The sequence below is a fragment of the Pleurodeles waltl genome, chromosome 5, assembly GCF_031143425.1.
Source record: "Pleurodeles waltl isolate 20211129_DDA chromosome 5, aPleWal1.hap1.20221129, whole genome shotgun sequence".
Taxonomy (NCBI): Eukaryota; Metazoa; Chordata; class Amphibia; order Caudata; family Salamandridae; genus Pleurodeles; species Pleurodeles waltl.
The window spans coordinates 1,420,317,691-1,420,334,531 of record NC_090444.1 but is presented as its reverse complement, the minus strand read 5'-3'; the positions used below and the strand labels follow the sequence as shown (position 1 = coordinate 1,420,334,531).

Genomic DNA, 16,841 nt, shown 5'->3' with positions numbered 1-16,841 from the left:
ACTCACCTCTCCGACTCCTTGCAATGTCTTTGGGTCGTCATCATTTTCCAAGGTACTGCACCCGGGCTCCATGCAACTCCGTTACTGGCCCGCCCTTCCTTGCGAGTGACGTAGGACTGTTGGAAGCGACTGTGTCATGACACAGTGATAGCCCCAGTTAGAGCTATTGTGCTTCTAAGCGCTATAGTAGAATTTAATCTTTGAAAACTCATATCTTTACTTGTGTATATTGATGTTTCTGTCGTTTTGGTCTTCTTTTACTCAGATAAATATTGCCTATTTTTCTAAACTGATGTGAGGTACTTTTGTTGTGTTTTCACTGTGTTACTGTGTGTTTGTAGAAATGCTTCACACATTGCCTCTGAGATAAGCCTGATTGCTTGAGCCAACCTACCAATGGGGTGAGAGCTGGGGTTATCTTAGCTGTTTGACTCTCTGACCCTCATTAAAGTGAGGATCACTGCTCGGACAAAGTGCAAACCACTGCCAACTAGAGATCTTGTTCCTAACAGTATTGGCAAAATTGGTTTCAGCTAGTTGGTCCATTTACCTGTCCTTCAAGGCCATAGTGGATAACACAGAAAATGCATTCATGTCAATGGAGTTAACTGTCATATGTCGGTTTTACACCAACCACATATAGGACAAAATCGTACAGCTACCTGGAATATTTGTGTGCTCTGCCATTGTCTGCAGTTTAAATGCACTGCAGTTTGGCATGACAAGGAAAAGTGCTTTAATCATAAAGGAAAACTTATTTGTTATATATTGTCACCCCTAATGTATCCCTTGTAAGCCCTCAAAGCAAGGTGTTGAATATAAAATAAAGTGGCCACTATACGTTTAAAACCTGTGCCCTCACGGTGACTGAGACCTACAAGCTATTCCTCACTGTAGGTTCACCTACATTTTCGAAAGGATGCGATGAGGTATGATTAAAATATCTAATTTTCTATCACAGTTTGGGAAAATTCTAGCAAAGTTCTTCAACTGCATTTCTTCATTTTCAGAATGTAAATTTATGATGAAATCAGATTTTTGACAGTAGCTTTATAAAAATGCGCATTACGCTGCATAAGGCAAAATTGTCTTAAAACCAGTTCTGGCACTGTGGTAAAAACATTGGCCTTACATCATATTTCTTTAGTAACGGAACAATATATTGTGGTAAAAAATATTGTGGTCCGAAATATCCACATTTTTAGTTGAAAATTGTGATTCCATGGTTCTGCTAAAAGTCTCAAACATTGCTGAGAGCTGCCCCCTTCATTCAGGTTCTCTCTCTGCTTATGTATTTTATTTTTTTATCTATACTAAATAATGTATAAGCATAGATTTCATTGCATCTCTTTGTATATTTTTTATTGTATTCAGTATGGTAAGGGACTGTTGTTCTGTATAACATACAGAGACAGGCTGCAAGCACCAAATGGCTGAGGCAAGAAAATGAAACTTTTCTAAAAGTGGAATTTTTAGAATTTTAATTTAAAATCTGCCTTCACCATGAATTAGAATTTTAAATTGAGATTCGAGAGACGCCAAACATGAATCAGTCATCTCTTTCTATTTGGAAATCACACTTATGAAATGTAAAAAGTCAACTCCACTGTTATCCTATGGGAGAGTTTTTAACTTCCAGGGCATGTAAACTTAAAAGTACTTTTAACCTTAAGCATTTAAACTTTTTAAATACACTGCACCCTGCCCTTGGGGCTGTCCAGGGTCTACCTTTGGGGTAACATATGTATTAAAAAGGGAGGTTTGGGCCTGGCAAAAAGTATTTGTTTCCGGGTCGACATGGCAGGTTAAAACTGAGCACAAAGGCTCTGCAATGGCAGGCCTTAGATGTTTGTAAATGGCTACTTACGTTTGTGGTACAGTCAGTGCTACAGGCCTGCTAGTAGCATTTAACTTACAGTCCCTGGGTACATGTAGTACCACTTTACTAGGGACGCAGAAGAACATTAAATGTGCCAATTGGCTATAAGCCAATGCTACTATGTTTTGAGGAGAGAGCACAAGCGTGTTAGCACTGGTTAGCAGTGGTAAAGTGCACTGAGTCCTAAAGCCAACAAATATGAATTCAGCAAAAATTAGGAGGAGGAAGGCAAAAGGTTTGGGGAAGGCTCTACTGAAAGGGCCAAGTCCAGCAACCTCTTTCCATGATCATGTGAAGACATTCACTCTCAATACACCGTGTGTTAACTATTGGGACCGAAGTCTCTTATAGCACCTAAGTGACCCTTTGATTACATTCCAGTGGACTAGCTCCTTATGACAAATTATCTTTTACATCATGATCAAGGTATGGAACTTTTTTTTCACCTTTTTTTAAACTGGGTGCCAGTGAATTCTGTTTAGTGTAGAGACAACATGGTCTCATCGGTTTAAAAGGCATTGTTCGAATTTTCTGCAAAATCATTTAAGCATTCTTTGCAGAGAGGACACTTCTGTGGTCGACCTGCACTAGACAGCTGCCCTCTCTATAGTTGCTCTTCTCTCATATATAAGGAACGGCTAAAGTTTAGAAAGGATTCACATTTAGTCAAGACTACTGTAGTTATGTAGCAGAGGAAGACCAAGTTATGCAGCAGGGATGTCTTGTTTATACAGCAAGAAAAGGTCATTTAGGGAGCAAAATGCAGCACCTTTTGTGATAGTATAACTTCATCTTTTTAATTTGTAACATTGTCTGTAACAAAAGATTTCACCTTATTGGTCAAAAGATTTCACCATGTTGGTACCAATTTAAAACACATATTAACCGCAATAATCAACTGAAAGATAATCAGTCAAACTTCTGGCGTGCAGAAACACACATTGTCATGTTTTAGTAACTTTTGATCTGTATGAACTAGAAACAGTTGTTTTTATTGAAATCTGCAGAATATGCAGCAGACACTGGATTATGGTGCAAATGCAGCACATCCATAATTATGTGAAAAACACTGCAGCTGCAGAATCACACATTACCATTGGCACTGAATATAGTACTCAGAGGTCATGGTTAATACATAAACCTGTCCCTCCTTGGTGAGTAGGTTTTCAAAGACTTCAATCAATATCTTTATCTAGTGGCATACTATGACAAGGTTTCTCCAATATTCATACTATCATAGGCATCTCACAATTTCTGGAGAATGATTCAGAACCAACTGCCATAAGGTCAGTATTATTTGTGTTGGGAGCAAGCCAGATCTCCGACATCCGTTACTGGATTACTCTACAGAGGTTGTTCATAGCCTCAATGTCTACATTTATATTTACACATAGGGACATCAGGAGTCAGTGGGAGCTTTGTGAATGAAAAGCTTAAGGTCATCCTCCTGTAAATTAGGTGGACGGACCAAGTATTTTGTGGCCAAGGTACTCCATCCCAAACTCAAAATCAGGCCCTTAGTTATCTATGTATGTTAGAGATCCACTGTACAGTTTGTTCTCCCAGTCGCATGACAACAAACAGTATGCACCAGGTTGACGTTTTCCTTGTACACTTCAAATCCATTATTTGCCATCTTCTAGAAGTGTCCCTAGATCGTTTTTCATCTTTCTTAGATCTTCAGAAAATGAAAGCAATTGTCTAGCCCTCCCATAGACCATATTCTCTTTAAGTGAAGGAAATTTACCACAGAGCCGTTTTGGGTAAATTATAAAGGTTCATACAGTTACCTGTCCTGAATGGTGTGGACAATTCCAGTAGTCTATCTGTAAGAGGTGGTGGTCTTCAAATTGCAGTCCAACTTGGTGCCTCTATCATTATTTTGTGATTTTATGGCCCTCTCGTGGTACCAAATGACAACATTGTTATCTCTCTTCTCTACATTTACATATGTTTGCCTCAGTGTACATGTATAAACCCATGGCCCACAGTAAACATAGCCAGTAAGACTGCAAACTGCGCAAGTTGTAAATTACTTTACGCAGTCTATTCAGAAACATACTCAGAAAAAAGCTCTGCACATGAGATGGTCAGTAAGCATCTCTAGGTGGTGGAATTTTCCTTCACACAAAGAAGTAAACAGAATGCCTTTGCTAACCGGAGTGAGATTCGTGTCTTTCATGGTAATTAATCTCTGTTCATTCTAACCTTGGCCAGTCTCAGACCAAGGCATCTGCTGGTGAAAGGCACGCTCATTGTCATGGAAGAAGTTGTTGCTTTATAGTGATGCTGATATCTGATCAGTGACAAGCAAACTACATCCATACACTTCATTGTTCTTTTTATAAATATAATTTAAAGGTATCAAATTCCAACCAACAAGCAGTTTTATTAATATGTTCTCGTATAGAAACAAAACGGTGTGTATTATGGCTTGCCATCCCAATATTTAGGAATAATATTACTCGGGTTGATGCTTAAATCCAGTGGATGGCCTGGGCAATTCTTTACACCCGCTGCCCAGAAAAGAATCTAACATCAGGGTCACTCGTGCCCATCATCTTACAGATGTTGCCTCATCAGCCTAGAATCCCAGTACACCACATCAATTTCTCAGACAACGTCAGCCACTATTTCAATCAATCACTTTATTTCAGGGATTTACACCATTAAATATGAACATACAATAAATTTTAAGTACATTTATTTTGTCAGTATTACACAATGCAATAAATAGGTCTACAAGTTAACATGAAAAACGTTTGTTTCAGTTTTTACAGTCCATAACCCAAGATTTGCCTGTTAGAGCCTCTTTATTGTAATATTTATTTCTTAGTAGCCATGAAACATGACTACCATAAACACTTTAGATCTTTTGCATCAGATATACATATTCCTAAAATAGCTGTATGTTGTGTTTCAGCGATGGAGGGGAAGATTGGCATTATCTATTTCCTGCGCGAGTGAGCATAGGTGTTACAAAAAATAACAAACGGGCTTCAGTTATTCGCTCAGGTTTACAAGCTGGGCACGTGTCAGAATGTGTAGGACGGTTGGAGCATTTGCTATAGAAACTATTAATCGGATGAATTCCATACTTAACCTTCAAGCACAGTTGTTTTCTGATAGCGGAAGTAATAGCATCAAGAAATGATTCATGCCTGGACACACTTTGAAAACGTAAACATTGGTCTGTGATGCATCCATGTCTCAAATGCACTCGCTCTATTACATGCAACCTATATATTTTTTTTAAGTATATAATCCACCATCATTCCCAGGATCTTTCTGGGGTTGTTCCACTTCTCTTTCAATCCATGTGTACAACAGAGCCATGCTCTTATGTCTTTTAGCCAAGGGGTTTTGCTTCGATTATTCAGAGTGATTATCACCTATAGGGCTGTTCTGTAGTGCCAGCTCTTCTGTGTACCAGAGTCTATGCCAATAACGCAGGGGCCTGACCTTAACTATCTGAGTTATTGGGTTTGCTTCCGAATCTATATGTAAGGGCAGTGATGTGCACGGTGGAGCAAATTGATCAGTGATTTAAAAAAGGATGCATTTTTCACCATAGGTCGGTACATTTTTATTGCCCTACAACTGGACTCCATATAAAGCAGCTCCCAGTGATTTTACACAGTATACTTGTAAATCTAGGGAAACTGCTTTAGATGTGGTACACGTGTGTATTTTTAGTATCACTGGTATACTATACTGAAGCTTAAATACTTTTTGGTAATCCGAGGAGACCACAACACAGTGGTAGCTTTATTTCCAAGTATTCAAAATCTAAGACCCTTTCGAGCTTGGAAACCCCCCATTACCATTTAACTCGTATATGTTTAATGAGGATTGAAGACCATTTTCTTGATTTTCTTGAGATTTACTTCGAGTCTGCATTGATTGCAGAAGTCCATGAGTAAATCAAATAGAGTCTGAAGTCATATTGGAGTAACGTGTTGTCTGCAAAAAGCAGCGCTAGCACTCTTCAGTTGCCCAGTTTTGGATAATCATTTATACAGTTGCCAAGGTGGTTTAAAACATAATTTATGTATATGGAGAATAGCGTGGGGGCCAACACACATCCTTGGTGCACCCCTTTCTCAATGCGATCTCTCAGTTCTCATTGACTCCTCCAGCTTACTTGGGTATTGTTTTTATTATGCAAATATATAATTGTGAATAGAATGTTACCAGACACACATGTTGCCAAGTAGGGACCATAAATCTACGAAGGTGGCACAGAGATGTCTCGTGTGTAGAACAACTGTTTTCCAGTAAATTAAAAGGAATCCAATGACCTAGTCAGTAGTACTGACCTTACTCCTAAATCCTGCTTGTAAATTTTCCACAAAAACGTTTTGCAAACTAGCAGTGAGGGTAATGGGTCTGTAGTTGTTGGGGTCACCCTTCATGCTTCTCTAATGTAATCGCCTCGTTCCAAGTGTCTGGTATGTCATATCTAGCCAAATTACACTGGTGAGAGTATTAATGTATGTCTCCCATATGTGTTATTCTGTAAGGAAAAAGACTCTTGGTGTTTTATTGGGGCTTGGACCTTAACGAATTTCACACTAATATTATCATGAAATGTCATGTCCAGGAGCTCAGTGAATGGCGTTGGCTGCTCTACAGCTAACACCTCTCTTCTACAGCTATCATCTTTGAGGATTGTGTGTAGTTTGGTGAAATGCTCAAGCCACATTTGTTTCTGAATAAAGAAATCTACCCTAGAGTACTCAGGAAGACAATGTGCCAGAATGTTTTATTTTCATTGTTCTTCATTCTCGCTGTTCTAACATTATCCCTATTCTTGCTCTTAATTACTATTAAGAGGATGTGTTCGGCCTCCTTACATTCTCTGCTAAACCATGATCTACCAGAGTTGCAAAATGTTAATTATGTAAGTTATCTATCAAGTAAAAGATAGAGGTGTTATCAACTGAAGCCAGTAGTTCAGTTGTGTCTGTGTCTTCTTTATAGATAAACAATAGTGTCTCAGGCAGTATTTGCATGTTTACCCTCTTTAAACGTCTCGGACAACATTGGGTAATTCACAAAAATGCGGCTAGTCTATATTTTGCTTGTAATTAATGTTATTGTTTACATATGGGTTGAATCCTAAACTGTTTCTGTTGATAATTTGAACTCTTCACCTGATCATACAAATGAGAGCAAGGTAACTTCTTCATCGTTCTTGTCTCAACCAGGTAATGTGGGTCTGCAACTTATGTCGGAAGCAGCAGGAAATTCTCACAAAATCAGGAGCATGGTTTTTTGGAAGTGGAACTACTAACCAGGATGAAGCATTAAGTGACACAGCAACACGTGGAAGCTCTGATGCACCTAGAGAAAAGAAAGCCAGGCTTCAAGAGCGATCAAGGTCCCAGACTCCTTTAAATATGACTGGACCCACAGGATCACATGAAACCTCTCCTTCTAGTACACATTCTGATAAGGGCAAAGGACCAGATCAATTGCAGCACATTATGAGTCAAGATCAGAAGCAAGCTTCATCACGGTCTAGAAGTGAGCCTCCGAAAGACAGGTAACGTGCATTATTGTTGTTAGTTCACACTGCTTTTAAAAGCTTATTGTATTCACTGCTTTTAAAAGCTTATCGTCTACATTGTTCAAGGAACTACTGACTGGTGTACGTTGGCAGATTAATCTATTAACTGCCTGATATATAGTAGAGTTAATGGAAATTCGGTTTCTATGCAGATGGGAATGCACATCTGCCATGCCAGGGATAGAAAGCCCATCATAATTAAATTGTTACACCTCTGCACCATAGTGGTGGAAATTACACTAGCTGAACCTCCACAGGTGGGCCAGAATCCACCACTGGAATTACGGGAATTACCACAAATGGTTGTATTTTATTAGCTCATGCCCATTACCTGTATATGCAACGGTATTGATGGCATTAAATCTCTAAGGTAATTGTAAAATCTATTTTACCACTACCTCTATAAACCAGTGTTGGACCTGACCCTTTTTTGCTGGGTCATCCCCAAACATTTTGCCTCCTTCCTTGTATTTTTGCTGACCTGTTTTTGTTGGCTTTAGGGCTCTGGGCACTTTACCACTGCTAACCAGTGCAAACATGCGTATGCTATCTGTGTACATTGTATTGGTGATTGGTTTATCCATGATTGGTATATTTCATTTACCAGTAAGTCCCTAGTAAAGTGCACCAGAGATGTTCAGGGCCTGTAAATCCAATGCAACTAGTGGGTCTGCAGCACTGATTGTGCCACCTACATGGGTAGCCTGTAAACATGTGTCAGACCTGCCATTGCAGAGTCTGGGTGTGCAGTTTTAAACTGCCTTGTCAACCTGTACTTGCCAGTCCAAACCTTCCCTTTTAGTATATGTAAGGCACCCCCAAGCTAGGCCATAGGGTGCCCCATTGACAGGGTGCAGTGTATTTAAAAGGTAGGCTATGTACTGGTGTGCTATTCATGTACTGATAGTGAAATACTGCTAAATTTGGTCTTCACTATTGCAAGGCCTATCTCTCTCATAGGTTAACATGGGAATTGCCTTTAAATATCTTTTAAGTACAATTTACCATTGGGAGCAGATAAAACGTTGGAGTTTGGGGCCTCTGAAATCACAATTTAAAAATACATCTTTTGGTAATGTTGGTTTTTAGATTGTCAGTTTGAAAATGCCACTTTTAGAAAGTGGGCATTTTCTTGCTTAACCATTCTGTGCCTCTGCTTGGTTGCTGAAAACATGTGTGGGTCAGACTGACAGTTGTGCTTTTTGTGAATTCACTCAAGACAGTGACACAAAGGTAGCTGAGGTGTGTCCTGCACATCCTGATGAGTCTTCATGGGCTAGATTGGGAAGGAGGAGCTGACACCTGCACTTTAAAGGGCTGTGTCTGTCCTCACACAATACAGCTTCTGACCCCCTGATCTGTGTCTGGGGCAGGGCAAGGAAGAGACAGGGTATTGTGCACTACAGCAACTTTCCTTTGAAGTTTGGCTACTTCAAAGGCAGAAATTAATATAAGTATTGGCCTGCTGACCCCACAACTTTAGATTACTTCTGAATCAAGAGGAACCTCTGCCAAGGAGAAGAGCTTGATGCTTGAGGAGGACCTGCCACTCTATCTGTTGGTTTGCTGTGCTGGCCTGCTTCTCCTGCATCTGCCTGAAGAAGGAAAGGGCTGAACTTTGCTTTTTGAAAACTTGCTTGTGAAGTTTCCCCAAAGGCTTAGACTCAGCTTGCCCCCTGTTATGAAGTCTCAGGAACATCAAAGGCTCCATCTGCCAGTGCCTGGGCTCTTCTGCTGAGATCCCTGACTTGCTAGGTGTGCCAAATCCAGTGCCCGGGCCCTTAGAAGTGAAAACTGGTAACCTGCAGAGGAAAATCTATGCACGGCTGTGTGCACATTAGAAAAATTGACAAGCATATCTTAGGTTTAGTGGAGTTACATGTATGGATTCTCGCAGGAGTATACTACCAATATGTTGCTATTTTATAGGCTGTTTCAGTGCATTCCTCCATACTTCTGAATGTTTTAGAAACCAAGATTGCCCCCCCCCCCATGTATCGTGGGTGCAGAGGACCAGTATTGTTGAGGGAACTGTTTAGAGCGCATTCAGTAGATATCTTTGGGTAACAGGTGTGTTTCTTGTAGTAAGCATATGTGACTCTCTGAACTATCAAGGAGAGAGAGGAACACCAGTCATTTCATGGGGTTATTGAGGCCTCTAACATTGAGGCTCAGACATTTAAGTGTCAAATGTGTTGACGGGAAGACTTTGATATCTGCATGCTGTGAGTGGCAAGAAGCTGGGAGCAGTACTATGTAGTGTGCCTATGTTGGATTCTTCAAACACTTGATTCTTGTTGCTTCGCATGAGGGAGGAGGATACCACCATTATGCGTGTATCACAACAGCTGCTTAACCGAACAAATAACTGAGTCCTCGATCAAAGCTCAGAGGCATTCTGTGGGGTCTAGGTAAGCCATCTATGGGTTCCGCCACCCATGGCACTGTGACGTGGCTCGTTGGGCCGGAGCCCCCAAGGGCAGCGAATGGGTCTTTCTCAGTGACTATGTTTGGGTAATGGAGGTGATGCTATCCAGGACAGCCTGTCTCTTGTGTGCTCTTTCTGCAGACGATGGTCTTGGGGGTCTCAGTTGTCGTCCCTTTTGTTTCCATCCGGTTCGGCCTTTGAGGCGACACGCCCCGAAACTCTCGCCTCCGAGTACAAGGGGTCCTCACCATGTCTGGTATTTGTACAGCCTCTTTAAGTGTTTTCACTTGTCGGATCTGTTCGTCCCAGTGGAATATGAGTCTAAAGGGGTGTCCCCAGCTGTTAGAAATGGGGTTTCTTGTTGGCAAGGGTATGCACCTAAGCCAGGCAGAACCCACCCACTCTAGTCAGGGCAAGGGAGTTACACGTCCAAGATAACCCCTGTTCACCCCCCTTTGGTAGCTTGGCACGAGCAGTCAGGCCTAACCTGGAGGCAATGTGTAAAGCGTTTGCACAACATACACAACACACGTGACACAAAATGTACACCACAAAGTAAACACAACACTGAGCTATGTAAAAATAAACTGTATTGCACAAAACATAATTAGACGAACATTACACATTAGTAATACCCTGCTACCTTAGCAGTTGTCAGAATGCTACACAAGTTACTAATAGTCTGCAAGAATACGCAGTTGTCACATTAGAACACGAAAGTACTCAGGATTGTGCAACATAAGCAGTAGTCAGGAATACCAGTAAGAATTCTGTGCACTTGTCATGATTTTCTTTTTTTTTAAACATATTTTTATTGAATTTTACATTACAGATCTGGATAGCTTGTCAGTTACAAGAGTTAACAGGATTTGAACGATCTGGTATCTTTTTTTCACTTTTACACACAAACAAAGCAAAATAAAATGAACACAACTTGGGTCTTGTTCCCTTCACATTGTCCTGATATGCGGTGTGCGGCTGGTAGGTCTAATTTTTAGGCGTGTGGTGTCCCCTCGTGTGGCTGTTAATTCTACTGTTCCCTGCTGACTTTACTTGATTTGTGTGGAGAAGTGTGGGTCACTGGTTAGCTCCTGCTGTGTTGCTGTATAGAGTTTGCGTCATTGTGTGTATCCGGGGTACTTGCTGTGTGCTTATATACTGAATTTAAGTGGTGGCGAGTGCGGGGGAGGGCACGTTCTGGTCTGACCTTGTCTGTAGTTGTTAGTTGCTGTAGATGTGTTTAAAGTGTCCTAGTGCTGTTTGACTATGAATAATGCTGTGGGATTATCTTGCTCATGGTGGCTTCTCGTCGTTTTTAGCCTCTAGTCTTGCCACTAATATTTCCCAGGCTTCACATCCTGTATGTTGTTGGCCCTCCCGCGCTAGTTTCCTCAGTACCTGTTGTTCGGTGCGGGACCAGCGCAGCGTTAGGGTGTGCCATGTTTTCAAATCGGGAGCTTTAGATGCCTTCCAATTCATGGCTATCAATCTTTTATACATCACAAATGCTAGATCTGCAAACTTATGTAGGTGTCTATGTGACTTATCTCTTGTTCACAGCCCTAATATACAGGATTTGGGGTCGACCGTCATTGCAATACCTGTCAGTTCTGTAATTATTTCCACCACTTTGCTCCACTCTTTTTGTAATTTAGGGCATTCCCAGACCATGTGAAAGAAATGTGCCAGCGGGGCATTGCATCTAGGGCAAGTTGGATCCAAGCCCGGGAACATGCGTTTGATCCTGGCTGGTGAGAGGTATGTTTGGTGTGTGTAATTAAATTGTGTGTAGCGGAATCTGGGGTTTCTTGAAACCCCTTTGGTGTGGTGCAGGACATTCGTCCAGTCCTCTTGGGATATCGGGTCCAGTAAGACAGCGTTCCACCTATCCCTCACTTTCTCTAGGTTAGGATCAGAGGTCTTTTTGAGAGTTTTGTACAGGTTTGTTACTACTTTTATTGATTCGTCATACTGCAGCATGTGGTGTAGTGTGGGGGAGGTCGCTGGCTCTCGTTCTCCCGCCGCCCAAGTCTTTTTGATTTAGTGACATAGTGCATGGTAGGCAAAAAATTGCCCTGGGCCCATTCCTGTAAGGGTTTGTATAGATTCGAAAGTCATCAGCCTCCCTTTCTCAAAGCAATCTCCTGCTAGTTGTATGCCCGCCTCTGCCCAGGTCGTGAGTGGACGCGGCCCTGCCGTAGTCCACCCAAGGAGCAGCTCCAGTGGGATGAGCGGGGAGTATAGGAGTGTTTTCTGCTGTTTTAGTACATACCTCCACCAACATGAGTGTGCCCCTCCCATCAATATGTTAACAGGCGCGGGTGTGTTTTTTTTATTTGATAGCCATGTAAGCAGTGGCACTCCCTGCAGTCGCGTCAGTAGCCATCTGGATTCCGCTAGTGCGGTGCTGTGTATCCAATTCAGTACCCATTGTAGCTGTGCTGCTACGTGGTAATGTTCGAAGTTGGGAGCTCCCAGTCCCCCTGCACTAATTGGGCGCTGCAGTGTGGAGAGAGCCACACATGCTCTGCCCCCTCCCCATATCAGCTGCAGCAATGCTGTGTTCAAGTTCCGTAAGAAGCTTTTGGGGATAGTGATGCACTTGTCATGAATACCTCATAAACACCCATAAAAGAGAATGTATCACAAGTCATTAAAAATATATATCAGCATGTCATGCCAATAAAAGGAACATCAGCACATATATGTAATACCAGGAAAGGAGGTAGAACCATATAAACCCCCCTAAGGTTCATACTAGGCTCACTCAGTCAATATTTTCTCAAACGTACATGTTTTCTGAAGGAAGGGCACTCCACGTGCCTAGAAGAGGAGCATTGGGGGCCCCCGGTGCTCTTATGCACACAAAGGGCGCCACGAGGTGCTCCTGTGGTAGAGGAGTGGACTGCACCCTTCCCTGTCATGTTAAAACAGGCCCCTCCTTGGACCCGCGATCTTTGTGGTCTTTGCGATCGTGCCCCTAAGGCAGTGACCGGAGGGGAGGGAACTCCCTTTCCACCCCGTGTCCTGTGTGATGGTAGGCAGCCACCTCGTCCTTGATGCGGCTGCCACAAATGAGGAATGAAGTAGAGGCCTCTGATGAGGCTTCCCAAAGCAGCCGCTCCCAGTATGGTGCGTGAGCCACTATCCAGCCCGATCTCAGCTGTTGCGTGGAGCAGGCACCAAGGTCGGTGCCTGCAGGTGCCCCGGGGGTGCGTCAAAAATGCGTGCTTCAACCCGTGGGCACTGTTGGAGCGCGCTTGCTCCTGGTCTTCCTTTCTGGGCACCCCGGGGGCCCCCAGGGCAGTGCAACTCCGACACACTGGAATCTCTCCCAGCCGGGTCGCGGCGGTGATAATCCACAGAGGTACAGCACTTACAAGCACTTACAAGCACAGGGGCATCCCAGGGAACCCCGGGTCGCAGCTGTGATCATTCGGCAAACAAGGAGCACCTTTCAAAGCACCAGGGCTATACTTGTAGCCCGGGCTGCGGCGGTGATCTTGCTGGCAAGAAGAGCGCTTCAAAACAGCGTGATGGGCACCGTGGTACTCCCGGGGTGCGGCGGAGACTTATCCAGCAGTCAATAAAAGCAGCACTCCTCGTGTTTGAGGGAGTAACATAGGTCAGTGCCACAGCACCCTGCCTCTGGAGACAAAAGAATGGAGAAGCGCACAGGGATTGGCAAACCCAGCAGCAGGCCAGCACACAAGGGGGTGCAAGCAGTGGCAGTTCCTCTTTGTGACCAGGCAGGTAACAGGTCAACACAGCAGCAGCAGTCCAAGGTGGTCCTGGTGAGTCCTCTCTACAGCGTCCTGTGTCCAGCTCCAGGTAAGGTTCTTGGAGTTCCTCCACCCTCCCTGTGTACAGGATGTCTGAAAAGTATGCACAAAGCCCCAACTGTCAGTCTGCCCAGATGTGGTTTGGAGGCAAGCTGCAAAACACCAGAGTTATAAGCACAGATAAAAGTGGCATTTCTGTGATAGTAATAAAAAATACACCTACACCAGTAAGCAGCATTTATCATCACTATCACAACCATAACATATAGGCCTACGCTACCCCTCATAAATCAGACAATACCCCTTACCCATAAGGCAGGGCATTTCTAATGTAATCCTATGAGAAGGCAGCACTCACAGCAGTGAGACACCAAGTTTTGCTGTTTGTCACTACCAGGACAGGCCACGCAACATGGCACATGTCCTGCCTTCTACATACATGGCACCCTGCCCATAGGGTTAGCTAGGGTGTACCTTAGGGGTGTCTTACATGTAGTAAAAGGGAGTTCTGGGCCTGGCAAGTAAATTTAGATGCCAGGTCCCTGTGGCAGATAACTGCGCACACAGGCGCTAGCAGGCCTGAGGTAGGTTTGACAGGCTACTTCAGTGGGTGGCGCAAGCAACGCTGCAGGCCCACTAGTAGCACTTAATTTACAGGCCTGGGGTATGGAGATACCACTTTACAAGGGACTTATAGGTAAATTAAATATGCCAATTAGATATAAGCCAATCATACCAATTTTTTAAGGGAGAGCACATTCACTTTAGCACTGGTTAGCAGTAAAAAAGTGCTCAGAGTCAAAACGTCAGCCAACAAAGGTCAGAAAAAATAAGGAGGCAAAAGGCAAAAAGTCTGGGGAATGACCCTGTAAAAGGGCCACGTCCAACACCAGCCATATGAGATGGAGTGGGACCGGAGGTGATCTGTGATGGGTTTAAACTCCCTACGTTGCTGTAGTGTAAGTAAGGAGAGGTCCTGAAATAGGAGTAAGGTGTGACCCCTTAAAGTGAATCTGGGGTAGATTTCGCACTTGTTAGAGGATGTCTTCTTTAATCAGAAAGTTGTGTATGCAGGCCAAAATGTCCAAGGGGCGAGACCCAGTCCCCCTAGGGCGGCCTGCTCTGTGAACACGGTCTAGCAAGATGTCCTGGTTATTCCCTGGACCCAGAAGTGAACGGATCAAAGCTGTGGTGTACTCTCTGATATCTTCACCTTCAGCCCTGATGGGGGTTCCTTTAAGTCGTATGTTATGGCGGCGGGATCGATTTTCCCAGGTCCTCAGTCATGAGCTGTCGTTGCTCCAGGTGTTCCTGTAAACAAAGGAACTCTTGTTGGAGTTGTTCGACATCTTCTCCTCTAGCAATCTGTCTTCCAGGCCCGACATCTGATCCCCTATTGAGTTGAGGTAGGTGTGAAGCTCACGCAGTTCTTGCAAGATATCTTTTCGCAGATCCTGGAGATCAGTCTTTAGGGAGTTGAATAGGGAGGTAAGGAATCCCCTCATGACTGGCACCAGCTCATTGTCGTCCACACCTCTGTTGTCTGTGATCATTTGGGGTTGTGAAGAAGTATCTATATGTTTGTTCTGTGCTGGTGTGGATCTGGTCAGCATCTCTCGAACTGACTGATCTTTTTTAGTCTTCGATGAGGTCATTGTCTGTTGTTTGTTGCGGTGTAGGTCTCCAGGCGGGTAAGACTGGTTGCGGCCCAGGGAGGCACCTTCTCCTTGCAGCTACTCCGGTGTAGAGCTCTTGTTCGCCTAGCGGGACCCTGCTCAGATGCCCTGTGTGTTCACCTCTGGCACCACAGCCGCAATAGGGGAGGCGATCTATAAGCATTGTAATCTTTGCGTTGCGATTGTGAGATCGTGCTCCTAGGCCTCACCTGAGTCGGTCTCCACTGCGGCCCGATCTCTGCCGCTGATCAGATGCCCCCTGCCCATGCAGCGTCCACCTCCGGCTCCAACTCTACTCACATCTGTTCCTTCCCCCGGGCTGCCCCAGCCGCATTGCTCGCCTGTGTTTTGTTGGGGCGCACTTGGGCCTCTATCAGTCCCACATCTTCTTGTTTGTGTGTGTCCGGCCACACCTCCTGTGACCCGAGCCCACGGTCTCGCCCCTTCCTGTGGTCTGGAGGCTCTCGGTACTCGACCCGGCCCTAGGTCCGTCCTCCACCGGCCTTCGCCTTGGCCGATCCGCGCCTCCGATCAGGCACTCCAGGTCAGGGCACGCATAACACTCACCTCTGGCGCTGGGTCTCCAGCGCGGCCACTCCTCTGTCTGGGAGATCTGGAACTCCGCAGCCCGTTGGCGCTCCGCCACGGCTCACCCAGGCCTTCACAATCTGTGAGTCCCAGGCCCTCTTGCCGGCACACGTCTGGATGTCGCCTTCTCCACGTGCCCTGCTCTTCACACTAGTCGCTCCCCACCGGCACCCCCTCTTTTGTTAGTACTTTTAACTCTCAAGAGGTGGCTGCAAAGGGCCCTGGACTGCTATATCTTTCTCTTCAGGCCCGGGTGGTGGAGGTCCCAGCGGCGCATCCAATCACATCGCCATCTTGGCCACGCCCCCATCTACGCCACACCCCATATTCACACATTTAAATTGCAAGCAGGCTACTTTTTCTTGCAGGGTCTAGAATAGCAGTATATTGTCCTGATCCCATATACTTCCTATTTGGTGGATGCCTGGGGTTTCCTATATTTAACAAGGAACTAGACTTCCACAAATTGTCATGCTAATTGCCCACTTGTGGAGTGTTAATTTGTGGTAACATGAATAATCCTACACATTTGTGGCAGACTTCTAAAATGAGCCAGTTGCATGAACCGAAGTTAAGCCACCCTATCCATTTCACTATCACACAGCCATTTTTTCGTCAATTCTAAATGAAGTTAAGATCTGCATACTACATCTCGGTAATGGGCTTAATTAGTCCTCCCACCTGTTTTCCTTAGATTGAAGGCTTTCTCATGGTTATTGCTGCTTGTATGAACATATTTCAGCTGATTTTGGAGAATTCCTATAAATGTAAAATTTAGTAAAGCTAAGACCTGCTCCAATTTCATAGATTACTTTGCCCTGAAGCTTTATCCTCTGTGGGCACATTTGTAGTTTATTGCAGTTTCGGAAATTAAGTTGGTCAGCTTCTAAAAGGTTAATGCACAGTCTTGCATCAA

The 16,841-nt window shown here is 44.1% G+C and overlaps 1 protein-coding gene across 7 annotated transcripts in view; it reads left to right on the top strand.

The window, feature by feature from the left end:
• Nucleotides 1-16,841, top strand: part of RIMS1 (regulating synaptic membrane exocytosis 1) — a 2,255,956-nt gene that overhangs the window by 785,638 nt on the left and 1,453,477 nt on the right. For all 7 annotated transcript variants that reach the window (XM_069235695.1, XM_069235694.1, XM_069235701.1 and 4 more), the window contains one exon: nucleotides 7,090-7,427. In XM_069235695.1, coding sequence (XP_069091796.1) covers nucleotides 7,090-7,427 — 338 coding nt within the window. The remainder of the gene's footprint in view (nucleotides 1-7,089; nucleotides 7,428-16,841) is intronic.